This window comes from Agelaius phoeniceus, chromosome 16 (genome assembly GCF_051311805.1).
Source record: "Agelaius phoeniceus isolate bAgePho1 chromosome 16, bAgePho1.hap1, whole genome shotgun sequence".
NCBI lineage: Eukaryota > Metazoa > Chordata > Aves > Passeriformes > Icteridae > Agelaius > Agelaius phoeniceus.
The window spans coordinates 2246893-2269670 of record NC_135280.1 but is presented as its reverse complement, the minus strand read 5'-3'; the positions used below and the strand labels follow the sequence as shown (position 1 = coordinate 2269670).

Here is a 22778-nt window from a genome sequence, read left to right as displayed (position 1 = left end):
GCTCCTACAGAGCTCATCCTGCTGCTCTGAGGGGACAGGGCAGAGGGGCTGCACTGCAGGGATGGAAGGGACCCAGGGTCAGACAGCAGCACCAGCTGTGGGGAATCCACCAGGGATGCTCCTGGGTTCTGTCTCTTCCCTCTGTGAGGCCTCTGGAGCCTCCTCTCCTCTGCCAAGCCTCAGCAGCTGCCCTGGCTTTGGGGGTGCCCCTCCCTGCTCATCTCCCCAGGCTGCTGCCTGGTGGGAGTGGGGTGGGTGCCTCCCATCCCTCCCTCCAAAAAGTGACGCCTCTGGCTCCAAGATTCTCCTGCTGGAGGTTCTGGGGGAGCTGCAGGGAGGGTTCATCCCATGGGCTGGCAGCACTGAGGAGGAGCACGGGGCAGCTGCCAAGGGCTCGGGGGCTCGCTTGTGAGGGCTTGTTCATGGCACATATTCCTTGTCAGGGCTCAGGCTCAGAGCTTGGCTCCAATTTCCTGGGAAAAATGCAGTGGAAAGGGGCTTCTATTCTTATTTTTCTTTTTTTTTGTTTTTTTTTTCCCTATTCTTATTTTTCTTTTACTGGTTGCTGGAGGTCTGGGGATGGGAGCACATCAGGAAGTTTGGGGATGGGAGCACATTTCCCCATGGGGGTCCTGGGGAAATGCTCAGGGGGGTAAAAAGTATTTGGCTGGACGTTTGTGCCAAGGCACCTTGAGCTGCAGTTTATTGAGTCCAAGGCCACCTAATCTTGCACTTTAATAGTCTTAGGCAAGGCTCTCCTGCCGTGGAACCAGGGAGCTTTAATGAACAGGCTGCTTTTTTACAGTACAAGTTGAAAAGAGGTGAGTCCCTTGAGGAGTCTTTGTCCCAGGACACGGGTCACCCTCCAAAGGGAGGGCAGACTGCAGTGGGACCTGCTGTGCAAAATGGTAACAGAAGAGTCTCTTAAATAACCAGAAGAAAACACGATCATGGGCGATCCCTCCTTTTCCAGCAGCATTCTGGCATGAGGAGCTGGCTGGCTTTTGCCAGCTGATCCCACAGACTTCTGGGTTCCAGTGATGCTTTCCAGCTTTTAACGAGGCTGGAGGTCACCCCAGCCAGGAAGAGACCTCTTTAAAGGCTGTGCCATCCAAGATTGTCCCCAGCACTACTGCCAGCTGCCAGGGTGGATGCCGTGCACCCCTTCCAAGCCCCATCTCTGGAGCTCTGCCCTGGCCAGGGATGCTTTTGGGCTGTCCATCGTGGCCACGTGGTGCTGGTAAATGTAAACAAGACAAAGAAAACAAACCCCTGCCCCAAGGAAGGCGGTGGTGGCGCCTGGGCTCCACCAGCTCTGCAGGGCCACCCTCACCAGCCCCTACTGCTCCTTCTGCCCCGTGGGCTCGGGGGGTGCCTTCTTGGAGTCCACACAAGCACCCTGAGCCCCTGCAACCCTGTTCTTGAGGTGCTTGGTCTGGGAGAGCTTGGAGAGCGGGATGCCCAGGGGTGTCCTCATCTCCTCGGGTGCCCTCTGGCTCTCTTGGGGCAGGGGGCTGAAGCGCTGGCCCGGCGCTCTGCCCGTGCTCGGGGCCACGGGCCCGGGCGCTGTGGCCTTGCTGGGGCTCAAGGCTTTGCTCTGCCAGTAGGGCTGGCTGCCTGCAATGGTCTTTTTGGGTTCTGCCCCCTCCCCTGCGTGCTTGGAGGCCCTGAGGGGTTTCTCGTGCGTTGGGGAGCAGGAGAGCTCCTTGCCCGGCTCCCTGCCCGCCCTCCTGGGCCGGTAGCGTGGGTAGATGTGGGTGCCCTGTGGGGGAGAGAGCAGAGACACAGTGAGCTCGGGCTGGAGGAAGGGTGCTGCTCCCTGCAAGGACACCTCTGCACCTGGGCCAGCTGAAAATCCCTCTTTCCCTCGCCCAAATTCAGGGGCAGCTTGGAACTGTTGGGGAGGATGAGACAGGAAAGCCTTATAAATATGATTGTCTGGCAAAAGGTTTTGAGAATATGGAAACTATAAGCGAGATTAAAATGAAAGCAAGCTCTGAGATCCCTTAGTTACTGAACAACTGGGAAACAATGGTGTGGCCGGCTGAAGGTGATCCCCTTTTGATGGAACAACACCCTCTGCTTGCAGACAGCCCCAAGGGGCAGAGCAGACCCTGCCAGCTTGGCAGAAGGGGCCCAAAGAGGAGTTTTTAGGGTTTAAAATGTAACACAGTATGGGAATGTAATGATTCTTATAGGCTGTATGTAAATGCTATAGGATTTGTATATTGTACTGGATTGGTTAGTGAGAATTAGAATATTCAGCACAAAAGAAGATTTATTGTATTGGAATGGGAACCCCTCTCTTTTACCCTTTTATGCTCTTACTTTTTTTACTCCTTTACGCTCTAACCCTCTCATCCTCTCTCCCCCTCTCTTCTCTGGGGCCTGCTCTGAGCTGTGGCTGCAGCTCCCAGCAGGGCCCTGCACTTGGCCCTTTGCAACAAACCCAAATTCCAGACCTGGCTGCAGAGATCTCTGCTCTCCATCCGTCCTGACCCTCCTGCCCCCGACACTCCTACAGGAACAGCCTCCAATATTAACCCAGGCTGCTCGTCTGGTACCAAACACTGACACTCCCCAAGCAGCCCTGGCAGTCTGGAGGCTGCCCCGAGCCAAGTCCCTCCTGCCTGGAAATCCAGGACAAGGCCTCTCAACACTGAACACCCACGTGAATCATCCCAGCCTCAGTCAGCCCCGAGAGCATTCATTCAGTCACCCAGAGCCATCCTGTGGCACCAGGTGACTGCCAGGAGCAGATGAAAGGATGGATGGAGGGCTGGGAGAGGAGACAGCAGAGAGCTGCAACAGCACTGTGGGGGTGGCTCTCTCAGCTGGGTTGAGACACACGCTTGGCTCGGGTCTGAGCACCATTAATCCTAATTCTAGACTGGGTAAGGCTGTCACACACGACTGTGGCCACCAGATGTTTATCTCCCCTTTGGGTGTGCCCGTGCCATGATCTGGAGGTGTGATTGCACCTGTGCAGAGGTACCAGGGGAGGTGAGATCTGGTGAGATCTGGTGAGCCAAGGTGCAGGTGGCAGGAGGAGCTGGGGCCAGCAGGCTGCAGAGCTGGCTGTGCCAACCTGCCCTGCCTCTGCAGTGACCCTCACTGTGCTACTGCTGTGGCCCAAAGGCCTCCCTGGTCCTGGAGCTGACACCTCCTCCTTTGGCCAGGAGAGTTGTGTTAAAGCAGTTTAGCTTAGGTAGTCCGAGATTGATTTAATTAGGTGCTTAAAATCAGTGCTAAGGTCTGAGATGGCTTCAGGTGAGAGGGATTAAGGGTGATTTAGCTTTTCTCCCTCTGAGCTCATCATGTGCCTGAGCTGGGTGGTGGCTCCTGACATGCTCTGGCTCTTGGGAAGGAGTTAAACCATGGCTTAAACCAAGTATCCCACGCCAGGAACCTGCACCCTGTCCCTCCTGCCCACCAGCAGAATGAGGCAGTGCTTGCCCAGGAGAGCCTGAATCCTGCTGGGTGCTGAGCACTCCTCTGGAAGCCTTTGGAGAGACTCTGAGCTCTGTGAAATCAGCAATTCCTGCAGATATTGCCTGTTTAGGAGGGGTGGCTGTGTTGTGGATGGACATGGCTTGGCCAGAGCTTTGAGGTGTGATGGTTTGAGTGGAGCTGTGGGAGGAGGAGGAGGCTGGACTCGGTTTCCATGTCATTGTGGGCACTCTTTGGGAAGGAGATTGGCTAGAAGGGGCAGGAGGGGTGGGATGGTGGTGGGGAATGGTGGTTCCTGGCTGCAGGATGTGCTGCTGTGGTTGCACTGGGCTTTTTTTGGTGCTATGCTGTAACCCCAACCCGTTACTGGTCTGGAGTGAAACCCCACTGTGGGCTGGGTGAACTTCTACACTGCATTTGGGCCCCATGCCCAGTGGCTCCAGCGTTTGGGATGCAGTTTGGCAAGGAAGAGGCTGATGTGGAGTAGATGTTGGTGCTGCTCAGCTCTCCACAGCTCATTGTCCAGTGGTCACGCTCTGCTAAAAACCTGAGCCACACCAAGGCTCCATCCTGGCCAGACCTGAAGATGCTGCTGCCCCTGTTCCTCATCATCTGCCAGGGATGGTCAGCAGGGTCCTGTGCCCAGGTGAGGGCCCCCATGTGGCTGTGGAGCTGCTGGGGTGGGGATTTTCCCTGTCACTGAGGGGAAAGCTCTGCTCTGCACAGCCCTGGGGGCTCTGCAGGTGGGAGAGGGGCAGGACAGGACCCAGGTGTCCCTGTCCCTCCTCCTCCTCCTCCTCCTCCTCCTTGAGGCTGCTGTGCATCCAGCTGAATGGGGTTGTGTATTTAGGGAAGGTGATTTCCAGAGATTTTGGTTTCCATGACATGGAGAACATGATGTTTGCCCTGAGTGAGCCTCCACCTGTGTTTTGGGCTATGCTGGGCAATGGGCCAGCACCTATGAAATGTGGACCCAGGAAAAAAAAAAATGTATTTGGGAGAATTGGTAGTGATTTCTGTCAAATTTGACTTTTCAACAGTTAATCAAGGGTTACTTCAATTTATTCTTTTTACACATGGGAGAAACTCTGCCCTGCACCTCTCCACTGCTTGCTGGCTTTCCTAACCCTGATGCTGTGCTAATTATCTGCCTCTCATCAAAGGGCCAGAACAAGTTACTGCAGGAACACCAGCGTGCCCAGCCGTCCCCAGCGAGGTGGCACCTGGGACCTGGGTCACAGAGCATCAAAGAGCTCGGAGCTCCTTGCCCTGCAGGGCTCAGGGGTATTTGATGTGCGAGGATTAAAGCTCTGAGCTCCCTGTCGCTGGCTGGGAAGGGAGAAGCAAGTGGACTCTGGGATGGTACATTTAATTCCCTGTAAATAGAGATTAGATGCTCAGCTGGGGTAACCTCAGGCAGTTTCAGTGATTTCAGCTGCTGGTTTAGCCCTGGGGGTTTGAATGCCCCAAAAACAGCGGGTGGGGAGCCGTGAGAAGCTGGAATGCTTGGCAGAGGTGCAGGAGGTTGCAGAGCTTGGGTGGAAATCAGGGGACGGCAGTGTCATCACCCCTGGGCGGGACAATGCTGTGGTGGGGATGCTGCTGTGACCTCCTGGCAGCTCTGGCCTGCTCCCCAGGGAATTGCAGCAGGGTGCTGGCCCTGCGTGGTGACAGGGCCTGGCGTCACTCGTGGCTCAGCCACAAAGCTGCTGACTGTGGCACTCACCCGCAGAGGCTGCTGTCCCTGTTTCTCTGCTGCTAATTACCTGTCCGAGCGCTTTCCCTTTGATGCTAATCACCCTGGCAAGGCCTGGAAAACAAGCCTGAGAAGGACACGCCTGCATGCACAGTCTGTCCCCAGCTGGGTGTGATGGGCTGTGGATGGAGCTCAGAGCCCCAGCACATCTGTGCAGCTGTGCCTGGAGCTCCAGCCCCAGCCCAGAGCTGTGGGGATCATCTTTAATTACCAAAACCCTTCCCTTTAACAGCCAACCCCACTGCTGGATGCCAAGAGCTGTGGCACGACCACTGCATCTTTGTCACCTCTCAGGTGACCATAGCCACATGCAGGGTGTTATTCTCTATGGGAATCTCATCTCAGCATCTAGGACAGCACCAAAGGTTGGGATGACAGCAAAACTCAGGATGACATCACACCTCGCTTGAGCTGACTGGGTCACCCCCAGGTTTGCAAAGAAACAAAGGGTTACAGCAGGAAGTCCTACCTGGGCAGCACTGCTGGGGTAGGAGCTGTTTCCATCCAGGATGGCACAGGGCAGCATGGGCCTGATCTCCACGGCCGTGCTCCTCCTCTTGGTCATGTCCAGGTGCTTCAGGGAGGGGAGGCTGCCCAGGGGGCTGATGAAGGTGCCCCTGCTGATGTGGGGGTCACTGAGCTTCCTCTGCATGGGCAGGATCTCCCCGTTGTGGGTGACGTCCGAGTTGGTTCTGCGCAGGGGCCCGTAGCGATCCCTGACCTCGAAGTACTCGTCGGAGATGGAGGAGGCGTTGGAGCGGCGGTAGCTGTGGTCAGCAGAGCTGCTGGAGTAGCTCTCCTGGTCACTGAGGGTGAGGAACTCCTCTTCCTCCTCCTCCTCCTCTTCTCCCAGCCCGTTGTGGGCGCAGGGAGGCCCTTTGCCCTCCTGTGGAGCTGCTGCTGGCTGGGCACGGCAGCTCTCCCTGGCAGCCCGGTTGGGCTTCTCCTCCCGCTCCTGCTTCACAGCCGTGTGCTCAGCCAGGGCTGGCTGCGTGTCACCCTGCAGGGCAGAGCTGCTGTCACAGGCTGTGGTGACTCTGGTCATGATGACACCGACAGGGACGGTCCTTGGCCTTGGAACTGGAGGCTTCACATCCTCCAGTGCCTCCTCCTGTGGCTTCAAATGGTGGCCCAGAGGTGAAGAGGCAAATGTCCCCACTTGCCTCGTTGTCCAGCTGACACCCTCAATGGGGGTGGTCGTGGGGGCTGCAGGAGCTTCCACGGGGAGCTGTGGGATCTGTCTGTGGCTGGGGGACAGCAGAGGCAGCTCCTGCTCTGAGTTCTTCCTGGCCTCCATCTCCCTGTTCTTCAGCATCTGCCGGTGCTGGGCGCTGGCCTGGGACACGTCGCAGACTTTGATGCGGTTCATCTGCGACAGCTTCACGTTCTTCACCTTGGGGTCGATGATGTTGATGTAGCCCAAGACCTCGCTGCCAGGCTCGGGGTCGGGCTCCACCCAGGTGGGCAGGTAGTCAAACATGTTGGCTTTCTCCAGGTTCAGGAGGCCGGGGTGGATGAGCGGGGAGAGCTCAGCCACGTCCCCGTGCCGCTCGCCCCCCTGGCCCTCGGGAGGTGCTTTGCCTTTGTTGTCACTCTTCTGGTTTTTGTCCTGGTTCTCAGATGAGGTTTTGCTGATCTGGTCGGCGCTCTTGGCCTTCACCAGGGCGTATTTGGGGTTTATCAGCTTCTTCACCACGGCGTTGGCGGGGGTCACGGGCACCACGGAGGGCAGTGTCACAGGCTCGGGCTCGGGCTCTTCGCCCATGGAGATGGACTTGAGGCTCACCCCCTTGGACATGAGGTAGAGCTCCTGGAACTGCTTGTCAAAGGCCTCCACCACCTGGCCCGACAGGACTGTGATGACATTCCGGTCCGTCCTCGCCGCAGACCAGGTGAAGCTGGAACAGAAACACATTGGAGACTCTCAGCTGGTAAATAACACCTCTCCCCAGGCCTGGCCTTCTCCAGGGACTGATGGTGCCAGCAGGGACATGATCTCACTGTGAACATAATAATGGGATTGACAAAATAGCTCCCATCCCAAATTAGAGTGAAGGGTTGAAGTCCTGAGCACAGTAGGACTTGAAGTAAAAAGAAAAGGAATTTGCAGGGGGTCAGTGCCTTACTGTTGGCTGCTTTTCCTGTCTCGGTTTGGGTTAAGAGAAGTGACTCCTAAGTGGATGTTATTTGTTATGGCCAGAAAAGAGGAAATGTTCCAGCTCCATGTTTATAAAATTTGTCTTTTAGACCTGAAACCTGACCAGGGCTGGTCGCTTTCTACCTAAGTAAGTTTTCCTTTGAACAAACTGAAAAATACTTTGTGTAGGAAATTGACTGAAAAGCTGAGCTTGGTGTGAGAGCTGGGACAGGCTGTGCTTTGGTGCTCTGCTCCTTCCTTGTGCTCATCAGCACAGAAACACTCAGTGTGTCCCACCACCTCCAAGAAGGGTGGGTGTCCTAGACCTGGTGGTGTAGGGAGTAGTGGGAGCCCCTTAGGACCCACTCCCAATGGAAAATCTCCTCCCAGTTTAGGATGAGGAGAGCAAATCTGGCTTGGGCTCCAGGAGCCTTGGACCACGAGGGTTGACATTGATCCTTTCACCAACACCTCAGTGGGGTGGGCAAGAGGAGACATCTCTGGTGTACCTGTAGGAGCCACACATGGCTCGATCCCCGTCCACGAACATGAACTTCTGGGCCAAAGCCCCCTTGAACTTGGTGGCCGAGCGGGTGAAGAACTCGGTGCCCCCGGTGCTGCGGACGCGCAGGTTCTGCAGGGCAGAGGCAGAGGGGTGGGCAGGGGGGAAGAGCTGCTGTGGCACCACCACCCACCCCTCCAGGGACAGCATCACCCACCCTCCAGGGACAGCATCACCCACCCTCCAGGAACCCCATCACCCACCCTCCAGGGACAGCATCACCCACCCCTCCAGGGACAGCATCACCCACCCCTCCAGGGACAGCATCACCCACCCTCCAGGGACAGCATCACCCACCCCTCCAGGGACAGCATCACCCACCCCTCCATGGACAGCATCACCCACCCCTCCATGGACAGCATCACCCACCCCTCCAGGGACAGCATCACCCACCCCTCCAGGGACAGCATCACCCACCCCTCCAGGGACCCCATCACCCACCCCTCCAAGGGACAGCATCACCCACCCCTCCAAGGGACAGCATCACCCACCCCTCCAAGGGACAGCATCACCCACCCCTCCAGGGACAGCACCACCCACTGTCACAGGAATCTTTTATGGAAAATCCTTTCCTTAGGATTTTTCCTCCTGAGAAGCTGAGAGGCCTCAGGAACAAAATGTAACCAATGGTTATCTGCTGCTGTGGAATGCAACAGGTACAGCTGGGATTGGGCTCATGTGGTTGTTTCTAATTAATGGCCAATCACAGCCCAGCTGGATCAGACAGAGTGTCCAAGCCACAAACCTTTGTTATCATTCTTTCCTATTCTATTCTTAGCTGGCCTTCTGATGAAATCCTTTGTTCTATTCTTTTAGTATAGTTTTAATGTAATATATATCATAAAATAATAAATCAGCCTTCTGAAACATGGAGTCAGATCCTCATCTCTTCCCTGATCCAAGAACCTCTGTGAACACGGTCACAGCCCACCCCTCCAAGGACATCACCACCCACCCTCCAGGAACGCCTCTGGATGCTCCACAGCCCCTCTGAGGAGGGAGAATGTTCCTCATGGCCGGCTCAGAGGAGGCCACAGCGATGGGGAGATGAAATAACTCGCCCAAGGCCACCACGGGCTGGGCTTGGGGAGTTTCCTGCCTTGCCCATGTGCTGCCAGGCTGTGTTTGGCATCTCTTGAACTCGGTGTCTGTGGGCGAGGGCTGTGTGGTGCTGCTGCAATCTATGCAAATGCCACCATGGGAGAGGAGGCTGCTCACCTGCTCCCAGCAGATCTGCAGGGGGTTTCAGAGGGAGGTGGGGACCCCAGAACATCCCACGGGGTGTTTTGTCCTTCCCCACGCTCACCCTTTGCTCTGCTCCTAAATTTGGCCGTCTACCCCTGGTTTTAGGGGCTGGTGGGAAATCAGGCAGTGGGGAAACATCTTTTCACCCTCGGGAAATGAAACCTGGTGATGTGGGAGCAGGTCCCTGGAGTGGAGCTGGGTGTCCTCCCCAGGGAACCCAGTGACGCAGGGGCAGCCCTGGCTCTGTGAAAATCTTTTTGTTCTTTATTTATCCCCAGGCTGGCTCCTGTCTCTGGCCTCTCCGTGGAGGGCACTGGCACATTCCTCAGCAGAGCAGATAGCATCTCCCACAGCAAAGGGGCTCCCTTTGGGTGGGGAGAAAATATTTTCTTGAGAAAGCGCCTGCATTCCTCCTGTTCCTGCCGGGATGTTGGTAAGGCTGTTGCAAAAGGCTCTGTGTCATCACTGGGTCATGCCCTCCATGGCTGTTTCATTGTCTGTTTTGTTTTGTTTTTTAAGGAAAAGCATCGAAAATATTTGTCTTCCCCTCCTCCAGCCTTTCCCATCTGCTTCCCTGGGCTCTCCTCTGTCCCTGGAGGCCATGACCAGGCACAGGCCCAAGCCCAGGTACACCCTTGGTCCCTGCTCCCCCATCCCTGGCAGGAAAATTCAGTGCAGCTGATGTGCAAGCCACAGCTTTCCTGACTGTGTTTCCAGGGAAGTTCCACTCACTGAACAGAGAAGGTCTGGGAGGGAATTTTTTTGCGAATTTCATGTTTTTCTTAGCAAAAATGCTAAGAAAATGCTTTTTGCCTGCTGTGGCTGGGGCGAAACCGGTGCTGAGCATCCTAATTTCTGCCAGTGTGCTGCACTGAGAGGGCTGGGATGGCAATTGTCACCCCTGTCCCTTATTTTCCCTCCACATGGGGCTGCTGAGAGAGCAGCGACACCCAGGGCTTCACCCCCTGCCCACCACCCACCCAGAGCTGCCCCTTTGCCCAAACCCCAGGAGCAGCTCTGGGTGTTTTCCAGGCAACAACTCTCCTGCTGCTGATCCCTCTCCCTCCTCCTATCAGTGCTGTTGAGTAAAATCTGCTCCCCTAATCCCTGCTGAGGCAGGGGTGAATCACCCAGCCCTTGCTCAAGCCGGTTGCTAATTGCCACCGAGATAACGAGGGGACGTTTCGTTAACATCTCCTGCCTTGAGAAGCAGCTCCCAGACTCTGCCCTACTTTCCCTCACCTCCTCCTGCACCCCGTGCCAGCCAGCTGGCTGCAATATGTGGCAAATCCCAACTTCCAGACATTTGCCGAGCTCTGCAGGTGTTCTCCTGCTTTTCCAGTCCTGCCACCGGGGCTGCTAATGCAGGAAAACACCGGCGTGCGTCAGCGCTGGCTTTTCTGGTCTTGGAGCAGCAGCAGCCTGCGGGATCCCAGGCTCCCCAGGGAGCTTGGGCTCGGGTGAAAGCTGGGCTGTGTTTGCTGTAATTGTTGGCAGCAGGCACTGGGGAGGGAGGCTGTGAGGTTTTGGGGGTCCCTGAGCCCCATTTTCCCCCTTGTGCCAGCCAGGTGTGAGGGTGCCGTGGCTCCTGCGTGTTCCTGCTCAGCCAGGGCCTGGCCCTCACCCACCCTAAGCAAATCTGGGGAGCTTGCCTGGGCACGGGCCCTCCTGGAGGGCATTTGGCAGCGGGCACGCTGACGTCAGGAGCAGCAACACCGCTGCTGTGCCAAGCCACAGGCCAGGCTGGGCCAGGAGCCCCCACAGTGGGGCTGTGGGGCTGCTCTGGAGTGATTGCATCCCATGCTGGTGATGGGGGCGCAGCCTGGGACTGTCCTGTGGTCCCTGCTCTGGCTGCTGCTGAGGCTGGAACAACCCTCTGTCCTCTCCTCTGCCCCTTCTTCTGCCTTTGCTCTGTGACCAGGTGATTTTCTCTGCACCCCCTGCTCGCACAGGGGTGTGGAAGGGGAAGCCCAGAATCACTTGGGAAGCCCAGAATCTCACTTGGAATGAGATTTAAGGGGCCTTAAGTCTCATTCCAACCCCCTGCCACGAGCAGGGACACCTTAAACTAGACCAGGTTGCTCCAAGCCCCATCCAAGCCACCCCTGCACTGGTGGGTACCAGCAGCCCCCTGGGCTTTCTGCTCCAGCTTTGCTGGGTGTAAATCCACATCCCATCCTCTCACCCACCTCTCCAAGCTGCTCCTGAATTTGGGCATCACCTCCAGCTTTGGCTACAGCAAAAAATGAACTGAACTCTCCACAACTGGGGGTTGTGATTGCCCAAGACAGGAGGGAGCAGAGCTTAAAATTCTGATTTTCTCCTGCATTTGGAGGAGGCTCCCCAGCTCCAGGTCAGCCCTACCTTCAGGTGTCCAGCGTGCATGTGGGCTCGCTCACACATCTGCAGGAAGTGCTTCACGTTGGTCTCATCCAGGATGATGTAGACTCCCACTTTCCTCTTGAAGCCAGCGTCCAGGAGGTCCTTGAAGATGTCCACGTCAGTGAACATGTCCATGACCACAGCAATGACCTGCAGAGGGGACAGGGGACACGAGGCTGGGTGGCCAGGGACAACCCAAGGTACAGTCAGAGCTTGGTTTTGTGAGAGGCAAAGCAAAGTGCTCCCTGTAGGAGGCTGAAATTTGGGCTGAAATTCAGGCTGGAATTTGGGCTGAAATTCAGGCTGGAATTTGGGCTGGGGGAGCCCAGGATTGCCCCCAGTCTGAGGATGGAAAGTCCTCCCATTCCTCTGCTGTCACTGTGGAAAGTTTGATCTCCAAGAGAGGTAGATGTGGCACCTGGGGACATGGTTTAGTGGTGGCCCTGGCAGTGCTGAGTTAATTGTTGACTTGATGGTCTTTGGATGTTTTTTTTTTCAACCCTGACCATTTCAGTGGTGATCCAAAGCATAATCTATTGATGAAAAGCCAATTACTGAGGGTGAATCTAACTTTCCTGCCTTTAAAGGCTTCACAAAATTCAGAGTCCAGTTTGTGGCTGAGAAGTTTGGTGTCCCTTTGCTGTCAGCATTGCAGGGAGCATCAGAAGGGGAAGCCCTTGATGCACAATGATCACAGAATTGCTAAGGTTGATAAAGACCTGCAGGATCATCAAACCCAGCCACTGAGTGGTGTGTCCATCTGTCCTGGCCTCACTGCCCAGCCTGGGCTGCTGCTCCTCCTGCACAGCATCCCTGCTTCCTCCCAGGCTGTGTGGAAGGAGCAGAGCCAGGACAGCAGTGCCAGCACCTGTGACAGTGGTCACAGGGGTTTTCAGGTGAAGGAAGAGACGAGAATGTTGACTCCATGATCAGAAGGCTCGATTTATTATTTTATGATATATATATTACATTATAACTAAAAAGAAAAAGAAAAGGTTTCCTCAGATGCTAACTAAGCTAAGAATAGAAAAGAAAAGAATGATGACAAAGGCAGCTCAGTCCTTGATTGGCCATGAATTATAAACATCCAAGAGGGGCCAATCCCAGGTGGACCTGTTGCATTCCACAGCAGCAGATAACCATTGCCTACATTCTGTCTCTGAGGCCTCTTGGCTTCTCAGAAGGAAAAATCTTAAAGAAAGGATTTTTAGTGGAAAGATGTCCGTGACAAGCACCCCGAGCAGTGACAGCTGTGTTTGTCACATGGCAGTGTCACTGATACCCACAGGCTGCACCCAGGGCGTTTGCTGCTGTGCCAGGCACAGCTGGGGCTGACAGGAAAATGGATCTGGGCCACGCTGGGAACGTCACTGGGATGTCTGCCTGTGCTGGGAATGTCACTGGGGTGTGTGTCTGTGCTGGGAATGTCACTGGGATGTTGCCTGTGCTGGGAATGTCACTGGGGTGTCTGCCTGTGCTGGGAATGTCACTGGAGTGTCTGCCTGTGCCCATGGCTGCTGATTTCCTGCTGATGCCATCACCTGTGGCCGTGAGCCACTCAGCCACTCATGGCAGGCAGAGGGGCTGGAGGCAGTCCCAGGGCAGCTCCACAGGGATTTCTGCCTCCCCTCAGCCCAGGGGAAAGGCATCAGGAGCTGGTTTGTCCTTGTGCCATGGCTGGAGTTCCTCCCATGCCCGTGGCTGTTCCTGGAAGGTGCCCTGGGCTGGGCCAGGTGGGTGCTCTTGCCCTTCCCTGCTGGCCATGGCACGTGGCTGAGCCAGGGGGACACCAGGGAGACCCCAGGCTGCTCCTCCCTCCCTCCCTCAGGAAGGGGCTGGGATGGTGCTGGGTGCCTGCACACTCAGACACCTCCAGCCCAGAGCTCTCAAAGCACCCTGAGCTGCCTTTTAATTAGCTCTGTGCCACAGGACGTGGAGAGCTTTAATTAAGCAGAGGATTGTTATGACACTGCTGGCTCTTCCCTTCCTTTTCTGCAGGCCATGGGGGGAAGAGCAAGGCAGTGTGGGGAGCCCCAGCCCTGCTGTCCCTGCTGCCACCCTGATGTCCCCAGCCCTGACCACACTGCAGCGTTTTGGGAGGTGCCACGGAGCCAGGTGAGGGGGCACTTTATGGCTTTGCCACTCGATTTTAACCGAATTCCCATTTTTCCTGGGCCCAGAGCCTCCCCCCAGGCTTTGTGAAAGGCTGAACCCTCACTCCCCTGTGCACCCACTCGTGTGCTCTGCTCATCCTTGTCCTGGCGGGGAAACCGAGGCAGGAACCAACTGCTGGATTTGCATGGATGCGAAGTGGGACGGGTTCAAAGCTACTCTGGGAGCTCTGGGCTCGCATTTGCCACGTTCAGCAAAAAACTGGGGAGGAGCTGAGCTGTGTTCCATGAGTCCTGGGCAAGGGACACCTTGGTGGGACAGTGTGGGTTTGGTGGCATCGGGTTTGCTTCTGACCCTGATTCTCCATGCCCATGCCACTTCTCCTGTGTGCTGTGTTTTCTCCAGGAAAAGTTGAGCACTTGTGAAACGGGCATGAGGACAGCGCTGACATTCATTTTGAGGGACAAGAACGTTTTCCCCCCGTGGTCCCAGCAGTGCTGAGGCCTTGGCTCTCTGCTCGAGGGCGTGAGGGAGTTTCTCAGGGCCGTGGGCAGGGCACTGTGCCCCGTGCCCAGCCCTGCTCACACACTGCAGGCAGTGCCCAGGGTGCCCAGCTCTCAGCCACCTGCCCACGTCTGAACCCAATGCCTCCTGCCCAGCTGGTGCCTCCTGTCACTGCTCAGCTCCTGCTTCCCTCCCTGCTGTGTCTTGCCTGCAGGACAGGCTTGGCCCTGGTTTGTCACCAGGATCTCACTCCAATGTGCCAACACTGCCCTGGCACGGGATGGGCGGGAGAGCGAGGATGAGGCAGCTCCTCATGGGGGGACTGTCCCTGTCTGGGTGAATTCTGCTGCTGGGATCTGTCCCTGCCTGGGTGAATTCTTCTGGATCTGTCCTTCTCTGGGTGACATCTGCTGCTGGGATCTGTCCCTGTCTGGGTGCCATCTGCTGCTGGGATCTGTCCTGTCTGGGTGAATTCTGCTGCTGGGATCTGTCCCTGTCTGGGTGACATCTGCTGCTGGGATCTGTCCCTGTCTGGGTGAATTCTGCTGGATCTGTCCCTGCCTGGGTGAATTCTCCTGCTGGGATCTGTCCCTGCCTGGGTGAATTCTCCTGCTGGGCTGCCTGGGCTTGAACCCTGGGGTGCCAAACCCTGGCCCAGGGATCCTCTGCAAAGAGTGGAGGCCTGTCTGCTCTGCAGCAGTGCAATCCTGCCTGCCCTTTGCTCCCCAGCTTGGGGAACGGGGTTGCCTGCAGCAAGCTGTGCCACCTGGCTGTGAGGAGCCAGCCTGTCCCTTGTCCCTGTCACCTCTGCCAGGGCACTGCTTGGTGCTGGACATTCCCTTTGCTGGAGCCCTTTTGCTGCTGTGTCATCCCAGGAAACTTCACCATCCTTTTGCCATTCTCTGGGAGGGTACAGAGGAAATCAGCCCTAAATCTGCAGCTGGAGGCTCCCAGTGCCCATGAAGGTGAATGAAGCTTTTCTTGCCAGGGTCCCAGGAGCTGCCAGAATCCATGGGGTACAGCAGCTGTGCAGGAGCTGGGTCCCAGATCCCTGTATCCCCTTGGTTGGACACTGGGAAATGCTGTTGGGATTTTTGGAACAGCTTTGATGAGCACCTAAACTGCAGGATCATGTTTTATAGAGGAAGTTGCAGCTCTTTATTGTCTCACTGTGAATCATCAGATAATGACTTCTGGGGTGCACCACGTGGGCATTCAATAAATTAGGCAGGCACCAAGGCACAATTAGAGGAAGAGTGTTGGGATGGAGGAGAGGTGGGACAAGTAACATTAATAATTGCTCTCCCCTGTCGACCCTTTCATCCAGGAACAGCAGAAGGTTTTGTAAACAGTAATTAATAGGGCCTCCCAACCTTCTCTGGAAGTTGCTCAGGGTAATTACATCACCACAATCCCAACCTGGAACCTCAAGTGAAGACAGGAGGGCAGAGTCACTGCTCTCTCCCCTGGCTCTGGGCCAAGGTCAATGTTTGCATGCTCTGGTTTCTGGTCAGAGAGAGCCAAGACAGGAGGAGGAGGAGGAAGATCTTCCTCCCTTCCACCATAGAATCATTAAGGTTGGAAAAGACAGTCAGGATTGTCAACTCCTTGGACCCATCACCACTTGTCACCAGCCCTGAGCACTGAGTGCCACATCCACAGATTCCTTGGACACCTCCAGGATGGACTCCAAACCTCTCTGGGCAGCCCCTTCCCGTGCCTGCCCACCCTTCCCATGAAGAAATTGTTCCTGATGTCCAACCTGAGAGCTCTGCAGCCTGAGGGACCCTCAGCAAGGAGGAGACAGCCGTGCCATGCTCAGCCTGGGGAAGGTCTCTGGGGTGAACCCCTCACCAGCTCTGCTTGCTGGCCACAAAGATGGCATTTTCAGGGACCTGGCCACAGGATCCTGCCTCTCCTTTCTCCCATTCACTCCCAGCAAGAGGAGGGGATCATTTGCATCTCCCTCTCTGGGTTAGAGGCAGCGTTTGGCCTCGTTCCTGTGAGCACCAGGGCTCCTCTGACCCTCAGAGCGGCCTCACATCCCTGGGATTCCTCACCCTGAGAGCCTGTGTGACCTCCCAGCACCAGCACTGCTCCCATGGGCTCTGAACTCTGCTGGGCCAGCCTAGAGGACTTTGCTCTCCTGGGACAGCAAGTGACACAGCGGGGTTTGGGGCTGGCACCGGGGCAGGGAGAGCGTCTGGGACAGCGTCTGGAGCAAGGGTCATCCTCTGGCAGGGACCTGAGCCTCTGCCAAGCCTGTGCTCCTGTGCAGGAAAGCACGTGGGCAGGGATCTCCCCAGGGAGGACAGAGCACCTGGGCAGTGTGTGTGACATCTGATGGTGGCAGCAGGACGGTCCCTTGGCCCACTCGCGGCTCCCTCAGCCAAACCCTTTCACCTCTGAGCTGCTGTGGAGACCTTGAGCCCTGGCAGAAATCAGCAGGGTGGTCGAGCCCAGTGTCCCCCACCCTCAGGAGCACCCACAAGTTGTCACCTGGGCTGCACTGTGTGACAGCAGGTTCAGCTGCAAGGAATTCTGTGCTTAAATACAGGATGGGAGATCATGGAAGAACCCCACTCTCCTAAACTCCTGCACCCCCAGACCCTGCAGCACCAAGCACTCACCCATCTCTACGTTTCCTGAGGCACCATAAGCTCCAAGCAGGCTCCTGCATGTCACCAGTGGTGTCACCATGTCTCACCCCACAGTCAGAGCCCGTCTGGAGCAGGAGGCAGAGCCCAGCCCCGCTCAGGGCCATCGGGTGCCGGGGATGAGCACAGCAGCATCAGCCCTGGCCACGTCCCTGAATCCTGGAGAGGCTCCAGGGGAGGTGGGGATGTGCCTGACTCAGCTCTGGGAGCAGGAGCAGGGTGTGGGATGACTCAGGAGGGCAGGTGGGAAGCGGTGAGTAGGCAAAGGCAGGCGGGAGCTGCCAGCCCGAGTCGGAAAGACCCGAAGATGAGACATTGTTTGTTGTGGGATTGTGCTCCCATCCTCCATCCCATGGGGTGGCAGCCCTCCCTTCCTCTGCCCTCGCTGCAGAGTGCTTTGGCAGGGAAAATGCCACAGGGGAGGACAAGTGACCTCGACTTGTGTGAGGTGACAGTGGCCAGAGATGGCTCCTGCCCACAGCCCTAACACCCCCAACAGCCATTCCTGAGATCCTGCTGCCTTGGATGTTTTGAGACGTTCATTTTCCTGCCTGAGCTGGTCTGAAGAGGCTCTGCTGGCTGCATGTCACAGGATTCCCTCTCTCCTAGCAGGACCTGCAAACCCCAGCACTATCTCTGGAGCAGCCAGGTGGACCTGATGCATCCCAGCCTGTCCCCTCTGCTCCACAGCTCCCCTGGCAGGCTCTCCCTGTTGCCCTGCTGGAACATCCTCTGCTTGGGAAGCTCCTTTCTTCATGATTCTGGATGCACAGAACTCGAGGAGCTTCAAAGCACCAAGAAACCAGCAGGTACCAACCCCTCCTGGGACTGGGTCACTGGGAAGCACCAGCAGCACCTTCTCACCTCTGACCTTCAGCACAGGCCAGCATCTCCCTCCTTCCCTGGGTGATGGATGGCTCATGCATGCCCACTCCCTGCTCCTCGCCTTGACGCCACAAGGGAGGACAAGTCTGAACCCAAATCCCTTCAGCATCTGCCCAGCCTCGTCCCTCCCCTCACCAGCTCATCCTCATCCTCTAAACGCCAGGATGAGCCAGCCTGGAGCCCCACAGCCATCCCAGGCCAAACCTGGCCCTCGTGTGGGTCAGAGCTAGACCAGGAGCTTTGGTCACTTTGCCCCAGGGTCACGGACTGGACGGGTGGTGGACACAAGGACTGAGGCAAGGCCATGACCCCAGGGTCAATACTGGACAGCTGGTGGACCCCGGGCCTGAAACCAGGACACAATCCCAGGTTCCTGCAAGGTGTCACACCGGGAATAATGATTGTGGAGTGCCTGGGACCATGGGCTCAACCCCTTTTTCTCCCCAGCAGCCCTGCAGGGACCCTGGGATGAGCAGAGCTGCTGTGTGGATATTGGGAAGGGCTGTGCTGAGCCCAGCTAGCAGCATCCACAGCAAAACCTGATCCCCAAATATTATAGGAAGGATATGAAGGATATCCTTCTCAGCCAGTGAATAGGAAAAATTAAGATGCTGGCGATGATTAGGATGAGTATTGTGATTAGGAAGAATAGTAGGTAGGTGAAAAATTTTGTGATACAGGAGTCTGAAGCTATAGATCACGTTGCAAATTGTAGGACAGATCATGATTATGTTGGTTACAAGGAAAAACCTGCACGCTCGGGCAGAGCTCCCCGCAGGACAGGGATCGGAGCACGACGCCCTGGGGCCAACCCTGCCCGGTCCCGCGGCGCACCCCTCACCTTCTGAGCCTGGCAGATCATCTTCCTCACCACCTCCTTGATGTGCGCCTGGCCCTCGATGGGCGGCTGCATGTACACGGTGGCCCTGGTGACCCCGCGGTAGGCGATGGTCTCGGGCCAGCCCAGGTCCAGCTGCGGGATGGAGCGGTCCGACCTCTGCGGCCAATACTCCAGGGAAGGCGCCACGTCCTGCTCGTCCCCTTGGCTGTTCCTGTCGCCCTCGCTGTCCCCGCTGCCGTGCCGCGGGATGTACTCGGAGCCGGGGTCGTAGGTCTCCAGCGTGTCCAGGATCTTCTTCAGCTCCAGCTCGGACAAGAAGTCCCTGATGTTCTCCCTCTTCAGGACTTCATAGAAGGCGTCGGGGCCGCGGGAGGCCAGCGCCTCCAGGGCCAGGCGTTGCTCCTCGCTGTAGAAGAACTCGGGCTTGGACTCGCTGGACCTCCAGTTGACGTGGCTGTCGTCCAAGCACTGTACCTGGGAGAAAGCCATGGTGACCCCGCACGCCGGTCCCCTCTGCCGAGGGAGCTCCGAGCCCCCAGCGAGCGCCGGACGTCGGCAATAAATAGGAATTAATTATTCTCCAGTCTTTAAATACACAGTTTGCTTCACCCTGCCCGGCTCCAGGCGCAGCTTGGGGAAGGCACCGCTCCCTTTTCCAACGGCTCTGCCACGCAGGAGCTCTTCCTGCCGGGGAGGAGGCTTTGGATTCTGCCTTGCCCCGGGCTCCAGGCAAGGAAAACGCGGAGCTGCCCCCGGCAGGGGCTGCGTGGCGGGACAGACAGCCCCAGGTGTACCTACAGCACCAGCAAGGTCCTTCACCCCCGCGGCCGCTCCCTCCTCATCCTCCGCTCTCCCAAGACAACGCTAACACCGGGTGAAATTAAAAAAAAAACAACAAAAAAACCCCCAAAAACTGGGAAAGAAACAAAGAGAAAAAAGCGGCTTAAAGCAGGGCAGCGAGGAGCAGGGAGCCTGGGCCGAGGTGCGGCGCCTGGCTGCGGTTGCAGCGGGGGAAGGCAGCGCTGTGCCCCAGCCTCCTGCGCATCCCGGCTCGGCTCTGCCGGCGCGCACTGCCGGGCCCGGACAGGTAACAGCAAGAAGTGAAAAGAGGAAAAGGAAAAGAGTGATTCATCCCTCCGCCCTGCCCCACCTGCAGTCACATGCTGCCTTCACACATTCCCTGCCCAGCCCCATTAACTCTTTCGGCTGATGCGCCCGCGGAGCCGAGCCCGGAGCCCCCGGGAGGGTCCTGGGCGGCTCCAGAGGGCTTTGGGTGTTTTGTATTTTCTTTTTTTTAATTTTTCTTCTTTTTTTTTTTTTTTAATCTCTCCCCTGAGATTCCCCTCTCTCCCGATGTGCCGGCTGGTAAGTCAATATTTTCCAGGAAAAGAGCTCTGTCCTGTGGTTAACCCTTCCTGTGCTGGAGTGCTGGAGCAGCAGCTCGGAGCCCGGCTGGGGAGCAGCGAGTGGGAGCTGCCAGAACACTTCAAAGCTGCACTGAGGCAGGTTTAGACTGGATGTTAGGAAGAATTTCTTTGTGGAGAGGGTGCTCCAATCCTGGAACAGGTTTCTTAGAGAGGTGGTCAAGGCCTCAAACCTGTCAGTGTTTAAGAGGCATTTGGACAATGCCATTAATTTTTTTGGTCAGCCCTCAATTGGTCAGGCAGTGGGACCAGATAATTGTTGCAGGGCTCTTCTAAATGAAACCATTTATTCTATTCTGTCCTGTCCTGTCCTGTCCTGTCCTGTCCTGTCCTGTCCTGTCCCTTCTTCTACAGGGCTTGCAGCGTGGTCACAGTAACGTCACCAGATCTGGCTGTGACAGATTTCATTAATAACTGTGAGATGGACCAAAAACCCCACCCTGGATTCACCAGTTGGTGCTCACAAGCCCAGAAATGTGGAAGCTCTCTTGAGCTTTTCTCTTGGGAGCTGAGCTGAAGACGAATTTCAGGAATTGGGGTCAGATCCTTGCGCCAATGCAAAAAAGGGAAGTGCCATGGGCTGTGTGTCTGTCCCTGGCGTTGGTGTGGCTCATCTGCATTCAGAGCTGGATAAATGAGGGCCCTGCCTGAGTCAGGTTCCCGGGGCAAAGCCGCCTGTCTGGCCGGGTGCTGGGCCATCAAAGTGCTCCTCTCTGCAGGCACAGTGGCCCTGCTCACCCCACTGTGACAAATCCTGGCCTGGCCCGTGCAGGAGGTGGCAGCAGGGCTGGGGGACACAGGAATGTGACAACAGTTTGTTGGGATCATGGAATCACTGAGGTTGGAAAGGATCACAGAGTCCAAGCCAGCACTGCCAGCTCCAAGAGTACACCATGTCCCCAAGTGTCACATCAGCTTGGGGAAGATCCAGGTGTCTGCCTCCCAAAGAATGCCAGCTCAGGAGGTGCTCCAGCTGGAGCTGGTGACTTTATAGCTGACCCTGAAGGGATTTCCCAGGGGTGGGATGACAGCCCCAGGCCATGGCCTGACCAGTGACCGGTGCAGCAGAGACTGGAACCAAACCCGGGTGTTTTAGGTGAAATCCCAGCGCTGCTGGCTGTGATGGGGACAGCAAATGGGACAGAGGTGAGCACTGAGCCAGCAGCCAGGACCTCTCTGGGTGTGATGGGAGATGGCCCAGATGGGTGCTGGGCTGTGGGTGTGTGGCGTGGCAGGAGCGTGTTGTGGTTTTGGCCGCCTCAGCCGCTCACTCGAGGTGTTTTTATTGTGCCAGGAGATTTATAGACTCTTTCACGGGGTGTGTGCATTAATGATTTATTGCATGTGGGGTAAATGCTGCATCCCAGCCATCCTGCGCTGTGTGCTGGCTCTGCTGCTGGGGGTGGATTGGGGTGGCAGAGCCCCACACCTGCAGCATCACCACCTGGTCCTCACCTGGGTCCCCCATCTTCCCATTCCTCACCCCACATGGTGAATTTAGCCCTGAATTGGGCGCATCCCCTGTTTGCAGGCCTGGGCTGCTGTGGCTGAGCAGGTTGGTCCTCGTCATTCCAGGCGTCCCCGGGTGGATCCAGCCGGACAGGCAGCGCCCGCTGCAGCCACGGCCCCTTCCTGCAGATGGAAGCATTAATTACAGGGTCCTAACTAATTTTCCATTTTTAGCAGAGGGCCTAAAACTGAGGCAGAGGGGTATGACACTGAGCTCAGCTCCTGGCTCGGGGGCTCCTGCTTCCCACTCACTCCGAGGTGCCACCAAGTGTTCACTGGTAGAGCTGAGGCCTGGGGCAGGCATTTCAGCTGGAATACAACATCCAGACACTGCCTTGCCCTTTGGAACGTTTTCCACCCTCCAGCCACCAAGGATTTGCATGGAGCCGTGCACAACGTGGTGTTTTAGAGAGGGGAAACTGAGGCACGGAGCGCTGAGGGCAGCTTTGCTCAGGGCTGCTGCAGGAAGGAGTCACTGGAGCCTCAGCGCTGACTCTGACCTCGGGGCTGAGTCCAGGCTGGGCTTTTTGGCATCCTTGGGATGTGCTGAGCACGGCGTGTGGTCTGCCCACAACCGAGTCGTGCTCCCAGCACGCCCCACGCTGCTTTGTGGACAGTCCCAAGGTGTCACCAGCGGTGTTTGGGACAAACTGGGAGGCTGAGGGCTGTGCTGGTGGAGGTCACCAGGCAGGAGAAGCAGGCCAGTGCTGCCAGCCCTGTGCAGGGATCACCCGTGCTCGTCCCCGTGCTCCTGCCTGGGCGGGTGCAGCCCATCCATATTTATGCCTGACATTAATTTCCATTCATTTCAATATTTTATGAGCGTAACAATTAAAAAAAAAAAAAAGAAAAAAAAGAGAAAAGGGTTCAGCGCTCATTGAGACATAGAAATAATTGGGTGTTGATGGTCCTGGAGCTCTGCCATGCAAATCCCAGGAGCTGCTGGTGCTGCCCATGCCCAGGAAATTGCCACAACGGTGCAGGAACCCCGTGGGTGGGGATGGGCAGTGCCTGCCCCGGGGCTCTGCTGCCTCTGGCCACAGCCCCGGGTCCTGGCGGGGCTCTGGGGATCCCCCCGGGGCAGCTGTCACTGGGTTTAACTGGGAACGGATCCAGCCAGCACCGGGCTGGGGTGGGCAGCAGAGGGTGAGGGGTGGGATGGGCCCTGCAGTGCTGGAGCTGAGGGTGGGAGTGGGGACAGGCAGAGGTGGATTTTCACCTCTGAGGTGGGATGTGCTCCTGGCTCCTCCACTGGTGTCCTGCCAAGGTGTGGGCATGGTGGCCATGGCAAAGGGAAAGGGGGCAGGAGGGGCT

General features: G+C 56.8%; 1 protein-coding gene across 1 annotated transcript; it reads right to left on the bottom strand.

Moving 5' to 3' along the window:
- Positions 1–615: 615 nt before the first annotated feature.
- FAM83G (family with sequence similarity 83 member G) lies at positions 616–19610 on the bottom strand. The gene is made up of 5 exons (XM_054643972.2): positions 18532–19610; positions 11515–11682; positions 7853–7977; positions 5676–7104; positions 616–1762 (listed from the first exon to the last, which is right to left on the bottom strand). Exons 1-5 carry the CDS (start codon positions 19018–19020, stop codon positions 1340–1342), a joined length of 2634 nt encoding a protein of 877 aa, XP_054499947.2. The 5' UTR covers positions 19021–19610; the 3' UTR covers positions 616–1339.
- Between the last annotated feature and the right edge of the window lie 3168 nt (positions 19611–22778).

What these genes read in the sequence shown, in the direction of transcription:
- FAM83G (XM_054643972.2), bottom strand. Translation starts at nt 19,020, where the DNA reads ATGGCTTTCTCCCAGGTACAGTGCTTGGACGACAGCCACGTCAACTGG. An exon ending in TGCACGCTGGACACCTGAAG is followed by an intron (nt 7,978 to 11,514) that starts GTAGGGCTGACC and finishes TCTGCCCTGCAG; the next exon opens with AACCTGCGCGTCCGCAGCAC. An exon ending in ACCCCAGCAGTGCTGCCCAG is followed by an intron (nt 1,763 to 5,675) that starts GTAGGACTTCCT and finishes TCTCCCCCACAG; the next exon opens with GGCACCCACATCTACCCACG.